The 26,449-nt window shown below is 40.7% G+C and overlaps 1 protein-coding gene across 2 annotated transcripts in view; it reads right to left on the minus strand.

The window, feature by feature from the left end:
• The window catches only part of ctdsp1 (CTD (carboxy-terminal domain, RNA polymerase II, polypeptide A) small phosphatase 1), a 133,591-nt gene that overhangs the window by 38,937 nt on the left and 68,205 nt on the right, over window positions 1-26,449 (minus strand). Inside the window, exons 2-3 of one of the 2 annotated variants that reach the window (XM_060930356.1) lie at window positions 25,122-25,276; window positions 15,866-15,967 (exon numbers count right to left, since the gene is read on the minus strand). In XM_060930356.1, the coding sequence (XP_060786339.1) occupies window positions 15,866-15,967; window positions 25,122-25,276 (257 nt within the window). Of the gene's footprint in view, window positions 1-15,865; window positions 15,968-21,319; window positions 24,228-25,121; window positions 25,277-26,449 lie in introns of those variants that run through there. The other variant, XM_060930355.1, reaches the window with a different exon arrangement.

Genomic DNA, 26,449 nt, shown 5'->3' on the forward strand with positions numbered 1-26,449 from the left:
TTTGTGCTTTCTGTGGTGTACAGTACGTTTGTAAATGTTATGCGCTCTTATCATCGTGGGAATTGATTATAGCTCTAAATAAATATTGAAGGTTTTTTTTAAAGAATCCGTATAACTTTATTTGTACGCCCGTATACTACGTTTATTGAATCAAATCCGTATAAAATACAGACATTCCGTATAGGTTGACATGTATGCTGATGCCTCGCACGACTCCACTGCTGTGTTCTCACTCGACGCAGAAAAGGCGTTTGACCACCTTGAATGGGAATACCTGTGGTTACTTTTGGAACACTATGGGTTTGGGTCAACTTTTATTGGGATGGTTAAAGCTCTCAACTGCTCTCCCACTGCCTCAGTGCTAACTGTTTTTTTGCAAATCTTCCCTTTTTGAACTGCAGCGAGGTACGAGGCAGGGATGTCCCCTCTCCCCCCTACTTTTTGCTCTCTCCTTTAGAACCCCATCCACAGGCTGTCAGACAAAGCCAGTCTATCTCCCCAGTCACATTATTAGACACCTCTCATCATTTCACTGTATGCAGATGACTTAGACAAAACTTTATTTATCCCCAAAGGGCAATTAGAAGGGCGAAGAGCGGTACATTAAAAGAGCAAGAAAATAAAATCACAAAAAGAATAAAATCACAAAAATGGGTGGGGAAAAAAAAGCGTATTATGTACAATATACAATGGCAGGCCTGTTGCCAGTAACAAAGTAAAAGAATAAATAAATAAATAAATAAATAAATAAATTAATTAATTAATTAATTTAAAAAAGGCAGCAGATAAAATATGGCAAATAAATAAAATGACGCGTGGATAAAATTAAAATGACAATACGACATCCTGCTTTATCTGTCAAATATTAATCAAACAGTCCCCCATGTACTACAGTTATTTGATAAATTTCACAACCTGTCTGGTTACAAGATAAACTGGTCCAAATCTGCACTGATGCCAATTGGTCAAAAAAAAGACAAGCTCTCACTACCTTCGTTTATTCCAATTGTGACTTCCTTGGTTTACCTAGGCATTAAAATTAGCTGTCAACCATCCTACGAGATAACTACTCTGAGCTCATGCAAAAAATAACTGCAGCTCTTCAAAGATGGAGCTCTTTAAAAATTTCTATGCAAGCTAGAGTTACCATTCTTAAAATGAACCTTCTACCTCGTTTCAATGTCTTATTCTTTATGCTACCTGTGCAACCACCTCCAAAGTTTTTTGAGAATGCACACTCACAATTTTCTAAGTTCATCTGGGCTGACAAACAGGCTGGGATCCGTCTTTCTACCCTACAGCGACCTAAGGAAGAGGGTGGACTAGCCATCCCTGATTTAAAACTTTATTTTCTTGCCTTCCAGATCCGATCTATACATATCTTGATGGATCACAGGTCTCATGGCGATCAAAAGAAGCTAGCCTGACATATCCCAACCAACTTGCGGATATATCTTTCCTGCAGATAGGACGGAAAAATACAGTCGGTGCGTTTACATGCACATCCAAATCGAGCTACTGTCGGTAATCGAGCTAAGGGTCCCAGCAGGGGTGCCAGAGAAATCCAATCCTACATGCACACAAGGAAATCGAGCAATTGTGTGAGGTACATTGTGCACCCGAGCCACAGGTGGCGCTACACGCCCCATCGTGTTGGTACACTTCCGGTTGTCGTCATGAAGAAGAGCTATTCAAGAGTATAAACAAAGTTATCAGTTCCGTGTTCACAAGAAGAATGACGACGAGGACAGCAACATCGATATATATATATATTCAACGCCTTAAGCTGAATGAGCATGAACTCTATCTCCTCATTGCTCCAGAAGTGCATGTTTCTACTACTGTTGTCATGCCGACCGAGGCTGTTGTGTTTCCCGCTTGTGGTCTTGTCACTCGTCACTTCCGGAAGGGGCAGTGCTGAAGTAAGTAGCTCGACTACGTAGCTCGATAGGGTTTACATGCACTAAGTAGCTCGGCTACAATCACATAATCTAGGTCGCGTAGCTCGATTATGAGAAATCCAGTTCGGTTCGATTTCAGCCGAGCTAAGGTGTTTCCATGGCATTTAGAACTTCGATTTCAGTCGAGCTACGGCAGAAATTCAATTTTCTCTATGTGCATGTAAACGCACTGACTGAGATATGGTACTATTCTCTCCACTACTCTAAGAGCTTGGCATAATGCTGAAAAGATATTGGGCGGCCCAATCAAATTCACTTTGTCCTCCCCCTTATGGAACAACCCTGGTTTAACATCAAGTGGGCAACCCTTTACTTCTCCCATATGGTCATCTAAAGGCATCCATATACTTATTGACGTTTACGATGATGGCACCTTGCACACATTCCAAGATCTTCAACATCAGTATACACTCCCAGGCTCATCTGATTTCCTATATCTCCAGCTCAGATCTGCGATGAGGGCTTATGGAGTACCCTGGCCCTCACTACGTTCACACCCCCTATCTATTCATGTTTGCCCCAGTGGCAGTTCTCGTGGCTTGGTCACAAAACTGTACACTCTTCTAATAGTGAACTCCATGAAAACACTTTCTTTTCTATTATGTCAACATGGGATAGGGAGCTGAGATCGGTGGGTGTCCAGCCTGACTGGGATGAGATGTGGTCCAATTTACCATTAACATCAAAATGTTTAGCATACCAATTAATTCATTATAAGATGATCCATAAAGCCTACACAACACCATACATACGTTTTAAAATGAATCTCTCTCAAAGTCCACACTGCACTCTTTGCCAGAACTCCACAGGCACCTTCCTTCACATGTTCTGGGAATGTCCCACCATAGCTGTATTTTGGAAATACGTTATTGACATGTTATCCAAGTTCCTTAATATTAATCTTGTGTTGACCCCTGCTTTTGTTTGTTGAATGATGATTCCTCACTTGAACTCTCTTTACGTGAAAAACGTTTGGCATTTGCAGGCTTTACTGCTGACAAAAAGGCAATCCTCCAGCTGTGGTTTAAACTAGAGGTCTGCGCGGGACAGAATTTTCAGTCCCACTCCCGCATTGTGCAGTCCCATTCCCGCCCGCTCCCGCAAAGAATTATGATTTCCAGTCCCGCTCCCGCCCACACCTGCCATATTTTGTCCCGCTCCCGCCCGCAAATCCCGCATGATGCAGACGTTCGCGTTATTTCTCACAAAAGTTCTTGTCACTGGCTTGGGGAATTAAACGTGCTGAGCTTAGCTGAGCTCTCCACTGACCGATCCTTCACCTAGCGCACGTAGCAAGGGTGCGCGTTGCCAGGCAGCATGCGCAGCTGAGGCTTTACAGAGATACCCAACACACCTACCAAAATCTACAGTGGATATTAAGAATATTGTACATTGCACATAGCTTATGTGTCACATTCTAGGAGTAGGCCTATAAGAAATGAATATAATTTAAAAGACACAGCGTGATGGTGCCCCGCCCCCTACTTTGAGTGGATTTGAGCATAAATATCTACAGCTCACGTTCAGGGGTGCGTTTCCCAAACAACCAACCAAGTTAGCATTAAACCAATATGGTACGATGCAAGTTTGAACTAACTAACATCCAAAAAACGACTGTTTCCCAAAGCTGTAGTACCAACTTGGTCTGAACCAAGTTGATTTGAACCAAAAGAGTTCAAACGACGATGTTTTCAGATGTGTTCGGATGGTCTCGTTTATTGTCGGAACTCAGAGAAACAACCCGAAGTTGGCTGACCGTGCGAACGGCATTTCACCATTAAACGACCGTTAAGCCAAATTTGGTGCATCCATAATCTTCCCCTGATGCTTGCAACTTGGTGTAGGATGTTCATTTAGACTAATATAAAATTGCAATACCCCTCATTTGGAAATCACGTGTAAACAAAAGGCATCTCCATAAATTAAAGCATCATATACTAGTTTTGGGCTATCAGGCTATTTGCCCTGATTAAAAATAGCTAAGCAAACTGCTGTGAGATGGCACAGATAACGTTATGTAGATCTACATGTTGTGTATTTATAGGTGACATTGTTAGGTTTATACTAAGTTTATTGTTTAGACTCTGACATTCTGCTGACACATTCCAAGTTGAGCGCTGCATGCGCTCATGATTGACAGCTCTCGCTTTGATTGACAGCTCTCGCTTTGCGCACTCGCACTTCCGAGTCTGTGGCGTTATGATTCCAACCGCGACTTCATTCTCCTCTCATATGAAGTGTTGCGCAACCACAACCAGCTCCTCAGATTATACACTGTCTATTTCTCGCTCTAAATTGAACAATCTGTGCGATACACCGTCAAACAACTGAGATATTTAAACATCGAGACATTCCGTCCGCCATGTTGAATGCAGTTGACACCTTCAGACAAAGTTGGTTAGGTGAAACTAAGCACTGAGAGCGGAAAGGAATCGGAAACGTACGCGAGATTAGACCACATCCGCAAATTTAGGCATCTTAAAATGTTTTTATTAATGCCAAATAAAATATCCAGCACAAATTATATATGATAGACATAAATTAATAATTTATAAATTTTATTTTAAACACGTTTTTAGTTAGCGGGACTGCAGCTTATCACCTCCCCCTCCTGCCCGCGCCCGCAATGAGCTTTCAAAATTTGTCCCGTGCCGCGCCGCACTGCTTTGCGTCGGGTCCCGCGGGAGTGCAGGGCTCTAGTTTAAACCTGATATTAGTTTAATATGCAGCTCGACTGAATAATGCTAGTTTGTCAACGGTAAATGCATGGATGGGACTTTGCTCATCAATTAATAGCACTCTGTACACTATCACGTAATACTCTTTAGTCATTAGTATGATATCCTTGCAATGTTTTTTGTTTGTTTGTTTGTTTTTTGACTTTCTGATCTGCCCCCCTTTTATTTTTCGTTTTTTGGGTTTTTTTTCTTTTCTTTTTTTTTTGTTTGTTCTTGTGTGCCCTTTCAAGTTGTATCTGTTTGTATGTTTTCTTCTGAAAGCGCAAATAAAAAGTATAATCATAAAAAAAAAAACACGATTAAAGTGATTTATATCGGTAGCGGTCTGAGTGAATGACCTTGACGTCCGTAATGTCACCGCAAGAAGTCTATCGGTCTCATCGCCACTTCCGCTATACTAAAACACAGAGCTGACTGCAACTCCGATCCTCCATTTTGAGCTAATTTATCACCATGCCACGTAGATGTGTTGCTGGCGGGTGCAGCAACACGACAGAAGGTGGATTTACGTTGCATTCATGGCCCAAGAATGTTCGAACTGCAAAGATTTGGATGCATTTTGCGAGAAGTTCACAGGCACATTGCACATCTATGAAGTGGTCTCTCCTCTGCTCTGCACATTTTACTGAAGACTCGTATGAGACCTCTGATCTGTTGAGGAGTGTTGGCTATAAGCCCGTACTGAAAAAGGGTGCAGTACCAACAATTAAAGGAAAAGAAAACAAGAAAAAGTATTTATTTTAGTTATTTAGGCGACTCATTTTAGATTTTTTGGATCACGGATCTGCCGATGGCAGTTAAATACTACCGCTAGAAAAATAAAAAGTCTGTGCGTATTTTTATTTTAACCGCCGAAACATACAAAAAGAAATGTAAAAAAAATAGTCACATATTTTTCTTGTAACAGCACTGTATCTCTGGTACTAGGTCATATTTCTTTAAGTAAACAGTATTAGAATCGCAAATACAAACGACAATGTGTGTTGTATATATCCACTTCAGCCGAGTCCGAAAACGAAACTATTTATGACATTGAGTATTCACTTGAATGTTTTTATGGTATTTACGACCGCTTTACGACAGTGTCAACCTCGTGCTGACCATGGCTGACGCTGACAGCATGGATTCCAAGCTATCGCCTCAACTGTACGTAAGCATAAAGTGTGGTAAAGAAAAGTCTTTTCACTGTCTCACGAACCAAAACGTGGGTGATTTCGTCTCTCAAGCGTTGAAAGTAAACAATGAAAAGATCAAAACGATCTTTGGTTCTCAGAAAGAAGGTGGTGATGTAATGAGCGCAATGCCGAATATGCCTGCCATAACGTTAGCTCGCGATTTTGGCTGCAAGTATCTGACTGTGGAATTAGAAGAGGATGGTGCCGCAGAGAGTCCTATCGAATCAAGTAGCACGAACGTATCAGCCTTCGATGTGCTCATGAGAGCTCAACGGTCATATATGACCACATACCTTCAGAGAAGTAAGTACTGGAATGCTAGTCTGTGTTATAAACTTATACACAAGAACACACACTATATATACACATGTGTGTGTGTGTATGTATATATATATATATATATATATATATATATATATATATATATATATATATATATATATATGTGTGTATGTGTGTGTGTGTGTCTCTTGAATTTAAATTATCATCTTAATCCGACATTTACGGCAGAGCAATAGGGCCAGGGTTTCATATTTTATTTGGAAACTTCTGAGAAAAAAAACTCAGAATTTGAGATTAGTCAAAGTTTTCGAGGAAAAAAGTCAAAAGTTTCGAGAAAAAAGTTGAAATTTGAGAAATAAAGTCAAAATTTGAGAAAAAAAGTCAAAATTTGAGAAAAAAGTCAGAACTTTTGAGAAAAAAGTCGAAATTTTTGAGAAAAAAAAAAAAAAGTCTGAAATCTGTAGAAGGCGGGCTTCCATACGGAAGTGACACTCACTCACGGCCGGTAGACATGAATGGCTGAGACCAGAGCCATGGAATTCAGAGTTGTGACAACCGGGGTACAGGAAGTCGGTTGGTGATGTGGTTCACGACAATATTGTGATTCTGTGCCAAGACTGCAAGGATCTCTTTGTTATTAAACCCAATCCCGAAATAACATTTGATTAAATCGTCCATTTCAGCAGCACTAAACACAGTAGTAGCAGACTAAGTCTCCGTCAGCTCTGAATGACCTGGTACTTCCTGGTAGCCTAAATTTGTGACTTTTTTTCTCGAAAATTTCGAGTTTATTTTCGCAAAACTTTTGACTTTTTTCTCAAAATTTTCGACTTCTTTTCCGCGAAAATTTCAACTTTTTTTCTCAAAAATTTCAATTTGTTCTAGAAATTTTTTACTTTTTTTCCTCAAAAGTTTTGAGATTGTTTATTGAAATTTTTGACTTTTTTCTCGAAATTTCTGACTTTAATCTCGAAAATTCTGAGTTTTTTTTTCTCAGAAATTAAAAAAAATATGTATTTCTTAGTGGAACTATCGCTCTTCCATAGACATTGAAATTTTGCCATGCAAAAAAAAAAAAATTTGGACAAGGACACTTATTTCGACCGACATCATCAAAAATATGTTGAAAAAATCCGTGAACCTAAAGATAAAAAAATGGGTGGCCTTATTTTTTTTTTAAAAGGAAAGTGAGTTCAGTTGCACCAGTCCTCCTGGAGCGTGAGCTGAGGGTTGTTGCTAAAACCCGGGATGGAATGGAACGGAACGGGATGTGACGTATCGCTCGGGCAGTGACCTCCCCGCGGTTGTTGCTAAAACCGGTGACGTCCCATTCCGTCCCGGGTTTTAGTAAATCGCCTGAGCCAAGCAGTAAATGGCGGAGTACTCAGTATGGACAAAATAAAGAATGAGTGGAGCAGCGGTCTGATTTCTAAACTGGATATTGCTGCCATCTCTCCCTTACATGGAAGAAGTGAATGAACGGAGAACTGAACGAACAACTGAAAGTCAGATTGTTTCAAAACAATCGGCCACAAGATCGGCCTTCAAGAGGCGAGAACCCAGACGGGTAAGCTCCGACTCTCATTTGGATATAAAACAACAAAAACTCATTGTTTACCTCCATTTAGATTAATACATGTAACTTATATTGTGTGTTTAAGTTAGCGGTATAAGATTATTTAATTTGCTCCAGAATGTGATTGTCTCAGTTCATCTGATTATTTAATTAGCCTTTTATGTTTTATCAGTGAAAATGCATGCATGTACATGTATGTTGCGTAAGTTATAACACCCATCCTGTTTTAATGAGAGTCAACCCGCAATCAGTGAAGTCAAATCAGTCTTAGTTGAGCGAGTCGGTAACGGTATTTCTTACTTTCACCATAAATTTTTATTAATATGACTTTGGTCTATAGCTGTAAAAGGCCTCGGCCTTAAAACCGGTTACCGCTGTGACGTCACGCACTCGGGGCTGGCTGGCTCAGCGGGGCAGCTCCAATGCCAACTTTGCGGTCGAGTTTAAGTCTCAAAAATATACATGTTTTTATTCCCATTTATGCAGCAGACAAGAGTCAAGCATGGAGATACTATCCACTCAGAAATTTATTTAAAAATAAAGGTTCTGCACATCTGCTTGAAGCTCGGTACCAAATATCAAGCAGTTGTGATTTGTCGTTGCTGAGAAAAGTGCGACAAAAATTGGCAATCCACCGTGTGTTTCATAAATACATTCAGTCGGTAAACAGGAAGTCGATGTGCGACAGACCTGAAAACGGTATACACTGTATAGAACCCCAAGCTGAAGTTTGGTACCAAGTGACTGATTTGTGGTATTTAAAAAAAAACAAAAAACCCACAGAATAGATTAAGCAGCTAAATAGACTAATCAGCTCAACAAAGAAGACCGCTTGATGGATTAGACTGACGATAGAGATTCATTTTGTTATCACTAATTGAAAAATTTTTTGAAGCACAAATTCATTCAACTGGTTTTTATACCCTTTTATATGACAGTCAGCTTTACTGATCAGCAATCTGTGGACCTCATAATGAAATTCAGAATAAAATGCACCCCTTGGCTTTAGTGTAGCATGGTTGGACCACGCTTTGGTGCCATGTGTGTGCGCTATATTTAGCTGCATGTGAAAACACTGCTGCGCCACTTAAGTCGTTCTGAAAAACTTGTACCCTACAACCCCATAACTACAAGAGATCAAGCCTTTTTAAAACATCTTAAATAGAACAGTTAATCAGGTGAGGGAGGAAGGTCGTTAGGTTTATTGCTATTTTATCATCGGAGTCTATGTCATGCCAAAAAAGCGTCTTGGAAGTAATCCCAATGAATATCAAGGGGATCAATCAATAAAATGACGTGGGTAAGTAGATTCAGTTAACCAAGATAATGTGCTAGTGAAGCGTAAGCCACCATGAGCTGCATTTATAGACTGACGGGCTAAACATAACTTCACTGTCATAACAGCGTGAGAAAAATTGCGCAACCAAGCCCACAATTCAATGAGAGAAATATCAGCCCAGGATGAACCTGCTGCAAAACAAACACACTCTTCCAGATGCAACAGAAAGACCTTCAGTACAGGAAGTGGCATTGCAAACACTTCTAACCGTCATCAGTGACACAGCGTCATCGTTAACACCACACCACGGAAACGAACACCGCACTCTGTTTTTCATTAAAGCCTCCCTCACATACCTGCTTACTGATGTCATGCAATTTCACTCAGCGGGAAAAAAAACAAAACAAAAACAAGAGGCTTTTCTGAATCACTCACACTTATACCTCGACTGACGAGGTCGTTTATACAAAATGGAGCAAAGTGAAGATTAGGAAATGAAAAAAGAAAAATATACAGAAATAAAAAAAAAAGGAGAGAGAACATAAAAATAAATGTGTCTATGATTTAAGACTTGTGGGTTCGGGGATGTAGGAGCTAAAAGCCTTCGTTTTTTAAGCCAGGCTTTAAAGGAACAGTCCACCGTACTTCCATAATGAAATGTGCTCTTATCTGAATTGAGACGAGCTGCTCCGTACCTCTCCGAGCTTTGCGCGACCTCCCAGCCAGTCAGACGCGCTGTCACTCCTGTTAGCAATGTAGCTAGGCTCAGTATGGCCAATGGTATTTTTTGGGGCTGTAGTTAGATGCGACCAAACTCTTCCGCGTTTTTCCTCTTTACATAGGTTTATATGACCAGTGATATGAAACAAGTTCAGTTACACAAATTGAAACGTAGCGATTTTCTATGCTATGGAAAGTGCGCACTATAATGACAGGCGTACTAACACCTTCTGCGCGCTTCGGCAGCGCATTGATATCTGAGCTCCGTATCGATGCGCTGCCGAAGCGCGCAGAAGGTGTTAGTACGCCTGTCATTATAGTGCGGACTTTCCATAGCATAGAAAATCGCTACGTTTCAATTTGTGTAACTGAACTTGTTTCATATCACTGCTCATATAAACCTATGTAAAGAGGAAAAACGCGGAAGAGTTTGGTCGCATCTAACTACAGCCCCAAAAAATACCGTTGGCCATACTGAGCCTAGCTACATTGCTAACAGGAGTGACAGCGCGTCTGACTGCGTCTGACTGACTGGGAGGTCGCGCAAAGCTCGGAGAGGTACGGAGCAGCTCGTCTCAATTCAGATAAGAGCATATTTCATTATGGAAGTACGGTGGACTGTTCCTTTAAGGAACACACACACTAATTTTAATATTTAATAATGACTTATGACATTTACTGTATATAGCACTATATATGCGCGCACACGCATTCATAGTTGTTAATAATTTACTACATTTATATAGCACTATATATTCACACACACTAATATTTAATTATGATTTATTACATTTATATAGCACTATATATGGACACTCAATAATTTACTACATTTATATAGTATACACACTTTCATAATAATAAACTTACTACATTTATATAGTGCTAGACACGTACACACTAATAATTTATTACCTTTATATAGCACTATATATGTACACACGCTAATATTTAATAATGATTTATTACATTTATATCGTACTGTGTGTACAGACTAATTTTATAATAATTTATTACATTTACATTGCGCTATATATGCGCGCGTACACTAATGTGGTGTAATTTACCAAATTTTATAGCATTATGTACGCGCACACACTTTAATAATTAATAATAATTACATTTATATAGCATTATACATGCACACACTTTAATAATTAATAAATGTATTACATTTACATAGCACTATACATGTACACAATTTAATAATTAATAATAATTTATTATATTTATATAGCGCTATAAAATGCACACTAAATTTATTACATTTATAGTTCGCTATACATGTACACACACACACGTTTTGCTATCTGAGACTGTAGCAATCATTTCACTGCAGAGCACAGAAAGACAATATTTTAATTCAAACTGAATAAAAATCATAAAATCAGTTCTATAACGTGCAGCTATTTATTTGTGCAATAAACTAAATGGCAAACATCACACTAACAAGATCGTAATAACATATCCGATTCCAATTATTTTTAATAAGATGATTCATACAAGTAACACTTTAAAAATTCATGACGGATCAAGTCACACTTTGACCTTCATTCATGTACGTTATTGTACTCTCCTGGGAAATGAGTGGCATGAAAATGAACATGTGACTGTTGCTTGACCAGAACCGTGTCTATGCTTGGGACCTGACTGATTTTTTGATATGCGCTTCCCACTGCGCCCCGGCATTGAACTCAAGATGCTTCAGTCTATGAAGTTGCGTTGCTTGACATGTGAACACCTTCGTGACGAGGGATGGAATATCATACAATGATAAATCAGGATACAAATTTATAATGATTTGAGTCGATGCTGTGTAATGTCTTGGTGTAATTGCACTGTTTAGACTACAGTGCAATAACATACATTATTATACATACAGGACACTTTTTCGATGGAATAAAAATGTGTGTTCCATTCCCTTCTAGCAGGTTTCAGTCACTTGGTTTGATAGCATGCAATACTGTTAACATATCGCTTATCCTACGTGTATCATGTCACTTTGCCCAATGGAGGATGAGCGTTGAACATGGTTTATGATCTTGCATGGTTGTCAAGAGAACAGGTCGTCATACGTCGGAGCTGATGTGAAAATCCAATGAGAAAGTTTTCTGCTGCGCATGCGCATTTCTTTGTTCACCAGGAAAGGAAAAGACGCGCTGAACACCCGAAAGGCGACGAAAACCTCATTAGATATTCTTCACGCATATTTAAAAGAGAAAAACATACCAACGGAGGCTGAAAAACTGGAAGAGAGACACGTCGGAGATGTAAAACTTCTGCGCTAGCAAGCAACTGTGACAATTTGTAAATAAACATGGCCGCCAGGTTTGCTTCATTAAATATGGAAGATTTTGAGAGAATTTTGAAAGAAAAAAGACGCGTCGAACACCCGAAAGGCTACCAAAACTTCATTAGATATTCTTCACGCTTATTTACAAGAGAAAAACAGGAGTTTTTGGCGTTGGACTTTTTGGACTCGTACCATTTTTACTGTTAGAACTTTGTACAAGTACATTGGATTGACAGAAGTACATTGGCTCAGAATCAACATTCGATAATTGGCAAGTTACCCCCCCGTTCTTAACTTTTTGTAAAATCTATAATTGTTCCATCAAATGTATAATAATAATAATAGCTGCCTTTTTTTCATGGTATATGAGATATATTCCATTCAGCTACTCGTTTTCAACTCATTTAGGAGATATATATATATATATATATATATATATATATATATATATATATATATATATATATATACACACAAGACACATACACACATATATATATAAAATATATACACATATATACACACACACACACACACACACACACACTACTCAATGGCAGGCAATATTATTTAGTGGGAACGCACTTGACTTCACCCTAGGTCGAAGTAACACGGCTCTAATGCCATGAAGAAAAAAAACAAACACAAAAAGCAGGTCTAAATTGGGAAAGAGCTGTTGGGTGGTTGACTGTACAAACAGATTTAACAAGAAATCAGAGCTCTCTTTACAGACTGCTGAAAGTTAAAGAAAAGAGAAGCAAATGGAAGGAATACAAATGTTCATAAATGGTTACTAAGAAAAGGCCTATTTGTTATTAACTTTTTCATTTTTAATAAAAGTACAATTTTCATTCTTCTTCTTTTGGCTGCTCCCATTTGGCTTCACCACAGCGGATCTGTTCTGCATACTTGATTTAGCATCGGTTTTTACACCGGATGCCTTTCCTGAAGTGACCCTCCCCAATCTATCCAGGCTTGGGATTGACACAAAGTATGCACTGGCTTGTGCAACTCCAGTGGCTGGGTATTTTATTTAACCGGCATGTCTTTGGACTGTGGGGGAAACCGGAGCACCCTGAGGAAATCCACGCAGACACGGGGAGAACATGCAAACTCCGCACAGAAAGGCCCTCGCCAGACGCTGGGCTCGAACTCAGAACCTTCTTGCTGTGAGGCGACAGTGCTAACCACTACACCACCGTGCCGCCCAAAAATATTATTTCAGTTAACAGGTTATTATTTTTAGTCCAACCTTTAGAAAATATGGGTAAACGAGTATTGTTAGTTCTGAAGAAAATGAAACAAAAAGGTTTTGTTTAATTTAACAAAAAGATATGCAAGTTGATAAACAATAGGAATATAAAGAAAAATAAAACTCTTCTTTAAAGCTAGACAGCCTTTTGATTTCATAAAATCGGTGAAATTTAGTTCCCTCTGAAATGTGGTCATTGTGATGTATGCTTATTTCTGTAATATCTCACAAAAATAGGCCATTCTGTGGCTGAGAAGTTATTTAATTTGAGGGGATTAAAGCAAATAATGTGCATGAAATCGCTCGCTTCGTGCAGTCAAGCAGACAGAGGAAGTCCGTGTGCGCATGCGCAGGTTTACCTTCTTCTTCTTTTGGGTTTTACGGCAGCTGGCATCCACAGTGTTGCATTACTGCCATCTACAGGTTTACCTTTGAGCGTGCACTGACAGTTCCATCATTCTGTCGCTAAACGAACAGCTGATCACACCGAGGTGCTCGCTGAGCGCCGATATTTATTAGTTTGGTCCTGCGTTTCCTTTCCTTCGTATATAACATAACGTCTTTTCTTCTTGCTTTCTTGCTGTTACTGTAGTCGGTCTTTCACGTTTCATTCACACACTCGCGTCCTCCATTTTTCTCTCCTGTTGTTTCAAATTTGTATCCCACAATGCCTTGCGGGAACGGGGAAAGCCCACCTTGTGACGCATGACGTAGTATCTTGAATTGGGTCATGGTGAAGCAGGAAAAAATAGCAGAGAATTTAGGGCCACGTGTACGGAAGCCGAGAGAGGCCCTTCATATAATCCTTTTTTTATTCACCTGTTATCCCGAGATAACGACAATTAATTCAGGATCTCGAGAAAACAACACAACTAATTTGAGATCTCAAGAAAACAAAACCGTTATTTTGAGATCTCGAGAAAACAAAACAATTATTTCATGATCTCGAGTAAACAGCTGAGAAATGGTTCATTCAGGTGCGCCAAGAGACTTGTGATATGCTGACTTTGGGGCTATTTCTCATTCTGTATAGACGCAACTTTGGTCATTAGAATGTCTGGAATAATCGATCACCTAATAAGGCAATATTTTGATCAGGGGTTGACACAGGGAGAGATTGCATTAAGTCTTTTAATAAGGGATCATTTCAAAATTAGTCCGCGGCACCTCCGCAGAAGACTGGCCCGGCTTCGTCTCTACCGACGGAGATACAGTGATCCAGCTGAGATCATGAAATAATTGTTTTGTTTTCTCGAGATCTCGAATTAGTTGTGTTGTTTTCTCGAGATCCTGAATTAATTATGTCGTTATCTCGGGATAACAAGGTGAATAAGAAAAGATTATATGAAGGGCCTCTCGCGGCTTCCGTACACGTGGCCTTAAATTCATTAATTGTTCTTTTTTTTTAAATAAATAAATTAAATCGGAAGCCTGTGATTCGAATTCAGTAGCTTTCAGTCCACTAAACAAAAATAATTAGGTGTTGGGAAAATTCTTTTTATGACCTACACTCGCAAAATCCGAAAGGCAGACTACCTTTAATTTTTCTTTGAATCATGGGAAAATCGAATCATAAACCCAATTATCATGAATCGGATTGATCATTCCATGCCTATTCTTCAGACGTACATTTTCTAATTGCGCAGTAAACCACATGTCCAGACGTATCCATTCCCTAATCCTAGCTAGACTGCCTTTCAGATCTTTTAAGTGTAGGTCATAAAAAGAATTTTCCCGACACCCAATTATTTTTCTTTCGTGAACTGAAAGCTACTGAATTCGAATCACAGACTTCCAATTTTATTATTATTATTATTTTTAAATAGAACAATTAATGAATTTAGGGCCACGTAGCCCTAAATTCTCCGCTATTTTTTCCTGCTTCACCATGACGCAATACAAGATACTACGTCATGCATCATGTGGTGGGCTTTCCCTGTTCGCGCAAGGTATTGTGGGATACAAATTCGAAACAGGAGAAAAAAAAAAAATGGAGGATGTGAGAATGAAACGTGAAAGACCGACTACAGTAACGGAAAGAAAGCGAGAAGAAAAGACGTTATGTTATATACGAAGGAAAGGAAACGCAGGCCCAAACTAATAAATATCGGCGGTCAGCGAGCACCTCGGTGTGATCAGCTGTTCGTTTAGCGACAGAACGATGGAACTGTCAGTGCACGCTCAAAGGTAAACCTGTAGATGGCAGTAATGCGCGCACACACGGACTTCCTCTGTCTGCTTGACTGCGCGACACGAGCGATTTCATGCACATTATTCGTGTTAATCCCCTGAAATTAAATAACTTCCCAGCCACAGAACGGCCTGATATTTTGTAAGGTATTACAGAAATAAACATGCATCACAATGACCACATTTCAGAGGGAACTAAATTCCACTGATTTTACTAAATCGAAAGGCCGTCTACTTTTAAGTTTGATAACCGTTCACGTTGAGATCTCCGGCATCACATCGGATCCCATAACCATTATACACACATGCTCACTCGACCATGCTGTCAAGGCGTCAGACTTGTGTTTATGTGCCAACAGTGAAAAAAAAGTGTCGATAGTCAAATAACATTTAGTTTACCTTAAATGAACTGTGCACTAGCGTCTCATCCAGATCAATCACTACGCAAATCTTTCCTACATCTTTCGACTTTATCTGCGGGAGGAGTGGCTTGGCTGGCACCTGTGAACACATAGTTGAGGTCAATTAATAATTGTATTTGACAACCCACTATCAAATAAACCAATTTTACACTTTTTACTAGCAATTTAAGTATGAAGTCCGAGCAAATAATAGAAATCGGGTTGAAATGGTTAAACAGCACATATGTCCGAGTTAAGTGTTAGGTCATCGTTGTATTTTGTCGACAAAATACAACAAGGAACAGGAAAACATACATGTCAACCTATACGGAATGTCCGTATTTTATACAGATTTGTTTCAATAAATATTGTTAGTTTTTTCTTTTTTATCAGACATCTAATTTTTTAGGTTTGTTTGCCTGACATGTTTCGACGTACGACTGTCGTCTTCCTCAGAGTGTCACCGGATGTTATTGGTGACGCATCTTTTATCAGCTGATGTTTCCGAAGGCGTGGCCTTCCTGTCTGGATTGACAGGTCGGTCATGCCTTCTACTGTCAGTTTGTCCCCTGCAAGATGGCACTCCAGGTATGGGAGAGCATGTATGCTCCATCTCGGTTGATGGTCCTCGGGCTTCGCTTACGGATCTCCATGGCCTCCCTGATCCAGCGCTGATGTTTATTATCTTCTGTGCAGTAGAAGGCATGACCGACCTGTCAATCCAGACAGGAAGGCCACGCCTTCGGAAACATCAGCTGATAAAAGATGTGTCACCAATAACATCCGGTGACACTCTGAGGAAGATGACAGTCGTACGTCGAAACGTCAGGTAAACACAACCTAAAAAATTAGATGTCTGATATAAAAAAAAAAAAGAAAAAACTAACAATATTCAATATAAGACATAATGAACGTAATCGAAAGATTGATTCAATAAACATAGTATACACAGTGTTGGGCACGTTACTTTCAAAAAGTAATTAGTTATAGTTACTACTTACTTTTCCCAAAAAGTAACGGAGTTACTTTGTCATAAAAGTAACTAATTACCAGGGAAAGTAATTATTCCGTTACATTTTGTGTTACCCCCCCAAAACAAACAAACAAACAAATTCAATTAGTGTAATCGTAATAAAAGTGAATGTTAAATGTGTTTAATGACTGAAATGGACACTTAACAGAACCAATTAGTAACGTTATCTACACTATATTAATATTTTTGTGGGACAATGTGAGATAAGACATCTATCAAATTTAATATATTTTTGTAGTTATTAAAACTGTTACTAATTACTGGCCACTGACGAGGACAAACGCTTTGTTCCTCGACATAATGTGCATTGCACGTAGACATTTTTGCCTTTTATTTCAAGTAATGAAAAGTAATGGCTGTATTTCCAGTTTGAAAGCGCAGTGCTGGGCTGACCGCTCGCCATCGCCGTGTCTTCCGATTGAAAGAGTGTGCAGTAGTACAGTAGGCGGAGCCTACCTACGTATGTTGTCCAAATCTACTCTGATTGGCTTACTGTGCCGTTGTCTCGCGTCTCCCCGCCCCACACTAAAGCAGAGTAAAGAAAGGCTGAACGAGCAGCGTGCCAGATGAGAACAGCTTTAATAAAGTAACGCAGAGCATTTTATTGTAAGTAACGGGAACGGCGTTATAACGATGTAAAAAGTAATTAGTTAGATTACTCGTTACTAAAAAAAGTAACGCCGTAAGTAACGCCGTTTATTTCTAACGCCGTTATTCCCATCACTGAGTATACGGGCGTACAAATAAAGTTATACGGATTCTTTAAAAAAAACTTATTTATTTAGAGCTATAATCAATTCCCACGATGATAAAAGAGCGCATAACATTTACAAACGTACTGTACACCACAGACAGCCAGTAAAGAGTTTTATGAAATCGCGCGTTATCTTATGGTAGCGAGACTTCGTTCCACTTTTGATCATGCGCACACCGCATTGCGAGAATCCCGCCAACCGGGAAGTCATAGACATATAAACATAGACGCCGCCTTCTGCGTAGAATCATACGTCATCCTTGCTGCCATATTGGATGTGGCAAAGTGGAGATTCTTCAACCGTCTCTGGTATAGTGTCTAGACAGTAGCCGAGAATAAAGATGCCTCATTCATGTGCTGCGTTTAACTGTACCAACAGGTTTACCGTCCAAACGAGATCACATGGGATTGCCTTTCACAGGTGAGACTGGAAAAATACCGTATTTTTCGGACTATAAGTCCCACTTTTTTTCATGGTTCGGCTGGCCATGCGACTTATGCTCCGGTGCGACGTATATATATGTTTTGGTTTTTTTTCCACCGCGGAACAACTGGAGCTGATGCGGAGTCTGACGACAGCCACGCAGAAGAAGAGGAAACGGCGCTTCATCTGCCGCTGGAGGCAGAGTTGTTCAGAAGCGACACCGAGGATGAGGAATTCAATGGATTTGCTGATTTGGAGTGAAATCATCAGCTTGATAAACTTGATTGACCTGTGTTTTATTATTAACGATAGGCCTATAGTTATTTAAATAAGGTATGTAGTGATTTTAGGCAGTGCTTAATTTGTGAAGTGGGAAGTCCCAAAACGCAGGAGGTGGGTGGGTCCGGCGACTCAAAAAAAAAAAAAAAAAGGCGGGGGATGGTTTACTATAACTTTACGCACATGCGCTTATTGTGTGTGTAAAATAATAATAATATCAGACATTATGATCTTAGAAAACGCTTTAGTGACAAACAGTTACAGACAGTAATATGTCGTGATATTATATTATAAAATATTAATTTTTATTAGTCTATATATTAAATTATATATTACATTTATCTTCTAAAATAACAGACTGTACTCATCACAACCGGTTTATTTCACCATTGGAGATCAGATCACACAAGACATGAGTTAAATGAGTCATTTTAAGGATTTAAGTAGGGGATTTAAAAGCGGTTGTTGTTTTTTTTTTTTTCACTAGACGGTTGTTTTTACTACCGTACCTGTCTTTGGAGATGATATACCTATAGCCTACTTGACCTCTGATTTGATGAAATAAAATTCGACAAAAATGAAGAATGACACTCCTTGATGATGACTACAGCTTTAATAACACAGATGAAAGAGCCATGGGGCGATAATAAGCCCTACTGGTAAAAATAATCTAAAAGCAAACTGATTAATGCATCAGTAATAGGCTACTAATATTAGTTATAATAATAATAATATAGGCTATTAGTAATAACGATAGTGATAGTATTAAAGATAGTAGTAGATATTTAAAATAATCAGACTAGTCTACTTGCAGGGCAAAGGGCGCGTTATCACTGCTCAGCTGTTCGTTTATTAAATAAACAATGCAGTCGCGCAGTAACCACGCGCCGCTTATCAGATACAATCACAGATTCTATGGATAGAATAACCCTTCAAAAAAGTGCGACTTATAGTCGGGTGCGACGTATATATGTTTTTTCGTCTTCATAATGCATTTTTTGGCTGATGCGACTTAAACTCCGGAACGATGTATAGTCCGGAAAATACGGTACTTTTCATTGTATTTGGTCATTATAACGTCATTTTACGAACAGATTTTCCTGACTTTGTGGCTAATATGAAGTCTCGCGCATAATAGCCGCTCGGTGAAACCTGTCTCCAAACAACGAAGTATTTCCTTCGTAACTACGCTGATAACACTGTGTTTTTGTCAAACATTGGAGCTTTGTTGTTATTAATATTGAATAAAAAGTAACTGGGATATATCATTGTTAATTATCATTCAAATTTTAGGTAAATTGTTTTAATTTGCATCTTATACTAGCCTGGCAAGCCAGACTAAATGTGAATATTTAGTCTGGCCTCGATCCGTAGACATTTCCGAAGCGGGTAGGAGGAACAAACCGCTGTCTTTCAAACTGTCTCTGTGCGTATAGGCCAACGCTCTGACCAATCAGCGCAACAGTGACTGTGACGTAGTCAGAGCGACAGAAAGCAGTGGGGGAGACCTTGAAATAAATAATTTTTCAAAATGCGTATTAATTAATAAACAGGTTCTAGATATTAAGAAGTTTGGAGATAATGACCACAAGTTTGGAGTCTGTACCACATACACATTTTTTCCAAGGGTTTGCTTAAACTGTTTTTGAGAGTTTTTATTTAGTGGTGTTTGGTGAAATAATTTCCCTTAAATTTAAAATAACGGGAAAATAAGAAACAATCAAAAAGTAATGTTTCAAAGCTGTTTATTAATTCTTCGTACTGCACAAACTAGCCCCATCCTTTTGGCTACGAGCGGAGCCAGCTGGTAGATCAGACTTTTGCCATAGCCGGTCGGCAAAACAGCGAAAACGTCCTTCTTGAAAAGGAATGAGCGGAGAGCCTCTTCCTGCTCATGTTTCAACGAAAACTCCAAGTCTAATTCTTCTAAAACTGATTCCAAAGCGGAGTCAAACGCGCGCTGTTCTCTAGCCCGTAGCCATCTTTCCTGTCGCGCAGCTTTGTCGTCACTCCTGCAAAAGCCCGCCCAAAGAATCCAAACAAAAACCTTGCGTTGTGATTGGCGGCCACGATTTGATGCCCGGGGTGTTTTTGTTTATATGGTGCGAGACTAGACCCATTCGCTAGGCAAAAATATTTTTGGCCGCTAGGCGGTTGGGTCTAGTTTACTAGGCTAATCTTGTACGGATTTTATAAGGGAAATACGGATTTTGGAGGTTGGTTATACAGGTTTGATTGACCAAAGGTTGACATGTATGGGAAAAGGATACCTGGATTTTATGAGTGAATAAGCCATGTTATGGAAGCCGGGGAACATAAAGCTGCGTAAGGAAGCTCTTTGACTGGTTTCATTCTTCAGCCAAGATCATGTGACTGTGTGCTGCTGGGGTGCGATTACACTTCAGCAGGCCAGCTGATTCGCCGTCAAAAAGTGCCAAACGCACGTAGGGCTTATGGCTTGAAACACCGTCTCTTCCTCAAGGAGGACAGAATACCGGTATACACATTGACCGAAAACCCAGCTCCAAACAGTCACTCAAAAATGTCAGAGGTCATTCGTCTGCTGAGCAGGGGCCACTAAATCAAATCTTTCAAAGCTCCAAGACTTAAATAACAAGCCACATGGCGTGGAATAAGAGCCCCAACACAAGCTTGTTTTAGGTTTTGCTGCTGCTGCTGCTTGCCGTATCTCATTTTTCTTGCCATCGTGCTCACTGAAGCCCATCACACATTTAAAATTCTAGCACTGGTTTGTTGTTTTGTTTTTACTCTTTCAAGACCTCAAATAAAACCACAAGCACAATCCACTTTTCATCCTAACGCACTCATCATACCACTCTGCAAGCAAAACCCATGCATTTGCAACATCAAAAACGACAGCTCATGCTTTGAAATCCGTAAGAACGCCAACCGCTAAGCGCGCACTACCTTTACGTTTACAGGGACTCGAAAAGCACTGTACCTGTTCTATAGACTGCACACAGAATTCACAATCGCAGAACTCGGGGTAATCCTCATCGTCAGATGCCTCCGTGTCCTCATAAACTTCGATCTGTTCAGAAGTTGCGTTCTCATCAGCGAGCGTAAAAAAGTCATCTGGCTCGCTGTGCTCGGTCGTTTTACTTTGCACCACTTGATGGATTATTTCGTCCAGTTTTTTGCTGCACTTACTCTGAGGTAGAGAACCGTCCTTCTGCTCTGTTAGATCTAATGACGTACTACCAGAACCTGGCGGCTCCGGATCTTTGCAAGGATCTTTGCCTGATTGCAGCTCGATGGCGTTTTGCACAATCACCAAGTCGTTGGCGCCATTCTGGGGATCTTCGCTTGCGTTCAACTCGTTGCATTTTTCAACATCTGCTACATCCTTTTCAGAGGCGAATATAAACGTGTCTACATGTTCACGCGTTTCTGGCTCGCCATGGCCGTGTCTCGTTTCATCTAGAACTTCCGATTCATCTTCCGCTTTCATTTGAGCATCAGGAGTCAAATTTGCACTTTCGCACTTATCCGGTTCTATCTCAGAAACGTGGTCGTGTTTAACTTCTTTTTCGATGGGTCTGGAAACCTCGGTGAACTTTTCCGAGACCTCGTTTTCTGCAACGAAGTCGTGTTCCGCATCCCTCTCAAGGACAGCGAGTACTTGCTCCTGGCGTGTGCTCTGAACAGAATCGGGATCGGAGGTCTCGCTTTTGGAAATGCCTTCATCCACAGTGGGGGGTCCGTAAGTTTCACCTGCATTCTCAGAGGGGTCCGGTACAATCACTTCCTCATGAGATTCGACAACGTTTTCATCTTGAAACAAGACTTTAAAGTCCTGGTCTTCCACATCATGAGCTGTGGTATCATCGCTGTTAAGTTTCGGTCCATAATCTTCCTCGTCAGTGGGCTTTGGGGGTTCAAGGCAGGGTTTCGGGCTTTGAACGGCTTTGCATAGTCCAGCGCAAAGTACCTCTGCGTACGTTTTGTACATCTTTTTTCCTGAAGTTTCACTGGATTCCTGAGTATTTTCATGTGCTTCTAGTCCATCAGGTGTATACGGATCAGGGGTATCACCACTGACGTCATGTGACTCCTGTGTGCATCCAGGACAGCATTCGTCTGTTTCAAGATCATCATGTACAGGTTTATCATCATCATCATCATCATCGTTTTGAACAGGATAGAGCTCCTCAGGCTCATCGATAAAACTTTTAAATGACTCGTCTGTTTCAACGCTGCCTTGGCTTTTACCATCAATACAGTCAGCATATTCCTCTTCACTACATTCATCTAACGATGCTCCTTTCACAACTGACTCTCCAGCTTTGCTTTCATCATATTCAAGATCAAATGTTTCATTCATTGCGTTAATGTCACAAAGTTCAAACAGACGACAGGGTACGTCATATTTCAACTGTGCTTTCGCTCTCGTTTTGCACTCTCCACAAAGCGTCCCCTGCTCGCTGGAGGTATGCAGGGGTTCAATTACAGGTTCAGCTTCAGCATTCCGGTCACAGGAGAGCAACTCGTCACTCGGCTCGGCTCGGCTGATTGCAACGTGAAGGTCCTCGACACCACGCTGCTTTTCGAAGGTGTTATTCTGGTGACCGTCAACAGCAAGAAACTGAGAGAGCCAACGAGCTTCAAAGGTTTCCATCGAGCCCATAAACATCATATCGCTCTCTGCCCGCTTTCTAACCTCATCTGTGTTACGTTCTACAGGAGGGTTTTCTTCGGGGAGTTCAGAGGTGTGAAACACGGAGCGCTGTGTTCCAAAGGCCTCACACAATTCAGGGGAGTTTTCAAAAGACTCGCTTTGTTCCGAGTCCTCGGAATTCTGAGCAGGCTCACTGGGCTCGCGCTGCTCAGGAATTTCACGTTTCAGAAAGCATTTTCCACAACTTGAGCATTGTTCTGCGCGTTCGAGTTCGTTTAAAGACTGCTGGCGACAATCTTGTTCGGTATAATACTCGAAGCTCTGATTCTCCTCAGGAAAGTCATCAGAGCTCTCAAACAAGTCTGTACAGGATCCGTGACTGTTTTTTGCAGTTAACTCGCAGTCGTATGTGTTTTCTATTTGTCCAGCAGGTGGTTGCTGCTCAAGGGACCCAGAGAATCCAGCTGGCATGCTTTCTTTCGAGGCCTGGCACAGTTCAGGGGATTTAAAACGTGTGGTATGGCATTCACGGGGCATGTTTTGATTGTTAAGCTCACACTGTTCAAAGGATCCGCGTGGTTCTTTATCCAGGTCAAATCCAGCATTCGGATCTTGTTCGCTGTATTGCTCATACGAATCTGAAACGCTGATTTCTTCAGAACCTTCATCATCATCATCACCACCACTACCGTCCTCTTCTGAAGGTTGCTCGGATTCAGTTTCCTGCTCATAAAGCAGTTCAAGGTCTGATAAAACGAGCTCTTGGATTTCAGTATCTACCTGTTCGTAATACATACAAAGATCGGGCATGGCCTGAAATAAGGTAAACTCGTCTGGCTCGTGTTCTTCCGTTAGAGTTTGGTCACTAATGTTCGACTCCGTGCTATATTCAGAGCGTTCGTTGTTTTCAATCGAGTGGACACGATCGCTGCTTATTGAAAAAGACTCACTGTGCACCAAGTCGAATTCAGACACGCTGCTGCTCTCAGAACAATCCAGTTTGTCTTGCTCTGTTAATTCTCCACCGAGCTGTCCATTCTCGGTATGATCTCCATCAGGCTGCATTAATCCAGAAACGTTCTGGTGCACTGGAAGATCAACAGATGTTTTCTGTTCTGCAGAAATCATGCTCGATTCTGTCGCAATTTCCAAAGACTTACTCTCCTTTGTAAGACAATCTTGCTGTAAGACTTTTGAAGGGTCGAAACAGAGTTCAGCTGGCATATTAGCTTCAGGAGGTTCCTTTCTTGGTCTGCTTGTTTGGTGAGATTGTTCTCCACAAGGGACTTGGTGTTCCTGCATAAGTTACACAGTGCAGAAGCCATAAAAAAACAAAAAAAAAAAAACCCTCCACACGTTCTGCAAAGGGTGCAGAGCCCAGAGGGCAGACGCGCCTCAGCTAGTCTGTCTTTGCAAGTTTGTCGAGCCTGCAGGCTGCCTGGGACATCAGCAGAAGTGCACACGTTGACATGACAGGCGGATCTGAGTGACACCTCCCAAATCCTGCCTGTGCTTCAGCCCGCCTTCAGGAGACCTACAGATTTATTTTGGGGGGCTTCAGAGATGTGACAAATAACTCCTAGAATATCAAATCACTATTAAAAGCTGAAGTAAGGCATAAATCTGAAACGGACACCCAGCAGCGTCTTGACCACCTGATCTGCTACTAGTTCCTAACAGGCATGTTGTTTTCCAAGAATTAGTTTCAATTGCATTATGGGAGGCTTTGTTTTCTTCTAAGACACACCAACATTATATATATAGGCTATATATTGCTGTTTTTCAGACTAGACAGACTCATTCCATTTCACTTACATCGATTAAATCGGATTGAATCTTTGGTTAGGCAATGGAAACAACAATGATTTAGTCAATTCCAGAATGTTTGATGGCCACCATTATGATATTTCTTCACTGGCCACTGAGCGTTATGATGTAAACATGAAAAGGGTGTGAAGCAAGGCTTTGGTTTCTTCACACACACACACACACACACCCGATCACGTGGCTCTTGACCATCTTGAGCACTGATTGCCCCAAAACTTCAGAGCAGAATACAAACACTGGTGTAAGAAAGCCACCTTAAACTTTTAAAACCTTTAAGAAACCTCGGACAATGCCTTACTTTCGAGATGGTTCCATTCTCTTCCACCAGGAGTGGCGCGTTGTTATTGACGGGCAGCTGATCCGTTTCGTCATGACACAGGCAGCAGAAGAAGCTGTGGAAAAAACCACGGCTGCGGGGCTTCTTGGAGTTTGACGGCACGTGCACTGGAGCACCTGGACAAAGATGACAAAAAAAAAAATGCAAAACATACTCAACATCAATCCTGAGAATAGGATATTTACTGACAGATGTGGTCAGAAGTTTATATACAGGGAGATGAACATCATGGCGTTATTGAGCTTTCTTTTTCTCTGGCAGAACGAGTGTACAACATACATCTTTAATAAAAAAAAAAAGTTTTATTTACTTTACGTTGTCTGAAATCAGGGGCAGCACGGTGGTGTAGTGGTTAGCGCTGTCGCCTCACAGCAAGAAGGTCCTGGGTTCGAGCCCCGGGGCCGGCGAGGGCCTTTCTGTGTGGAGTTTGCATGTTCTCCCCGTGTCCGCGTGGGTTTCCTCCGGGTGCTCCGGTTTCCCCCACAGTCCAAAGACATGCAGGTTAGGTTAACTGGTGACTCTAAATTGAGCGTAGGTGTGAATGTGAGTGTGAATGGTTGTCTGTGTCTATGTGTCAGCCCTGTGATGACCTGGCGACTTGTCCAGGGTGTACCCCGCCTTTCGCCCGTAGTCAGCTGGGATAGGCTCCAGCTCGCCTGCGACCCTGTACAGGATAAGTGGCTACAGATAATGGATGTCTGAAATCAACAAGGTCAAAAATATACATAATCCCACTTGGATTATTAATTCAGTGGTGCTAAAAGTTCCAAAATGTCGTAACTTGCCAAGGCCTCTTAATGTCCTGTTAACAACGACGGATTTAAGTCTTCTTGTGGGGGACGTCATCGGACACCGGCACAGGTTTCTTCAGAAAATTCGAAGTAGCCGGCTTAAAAAAAAAAAAAAAAAAAGTAGTAGGTGGCTCTGGAATTTGCAACGGCAAAGCAACACGTCCAAGGCATGCTAATGCTCATGGGGTCTAGGGGCATGACCCCCCAGAAATTTTTTAAATTTACATGCCTTCTGGTGTACCGTCCGCTAGGGTTGGGCGGTATCCAAATTTTGATACCTTTAAACTGTCTCTGTGTTTTCCCGGGGTATACGGTATTACCGAGAAAAAAATAATATTTTGTTTCGGCCTACTGTGTAACGTGCGCCTATGCCTCAAATGTACTATTTAAAAGCAGCATAGCGAATTGTGTGCATTGTGGTATGGATTAAGCAGCAAAGCGAATTTTGTGCATTAAGAGATATTTCAAAGCATCACGCAACTCTTCCTTCATCTTGAA

The sequence above is a fragment of the Neoarius graeffei genome, chromosome 9, assembly GCF_027579695.1.
Source record: "Neoarius graeffei isolate fNeoGra1 chromosome 9, fNeoGra1.pri, whole genome shotgun sequence".
Taxonomy (NCBI): domain Eukaryota; kingdom Metazoa; phylum Chordata; class Actinopteri; order Siluriformes; family Ariidae; genus Neoarius; species Neoarius graeffei.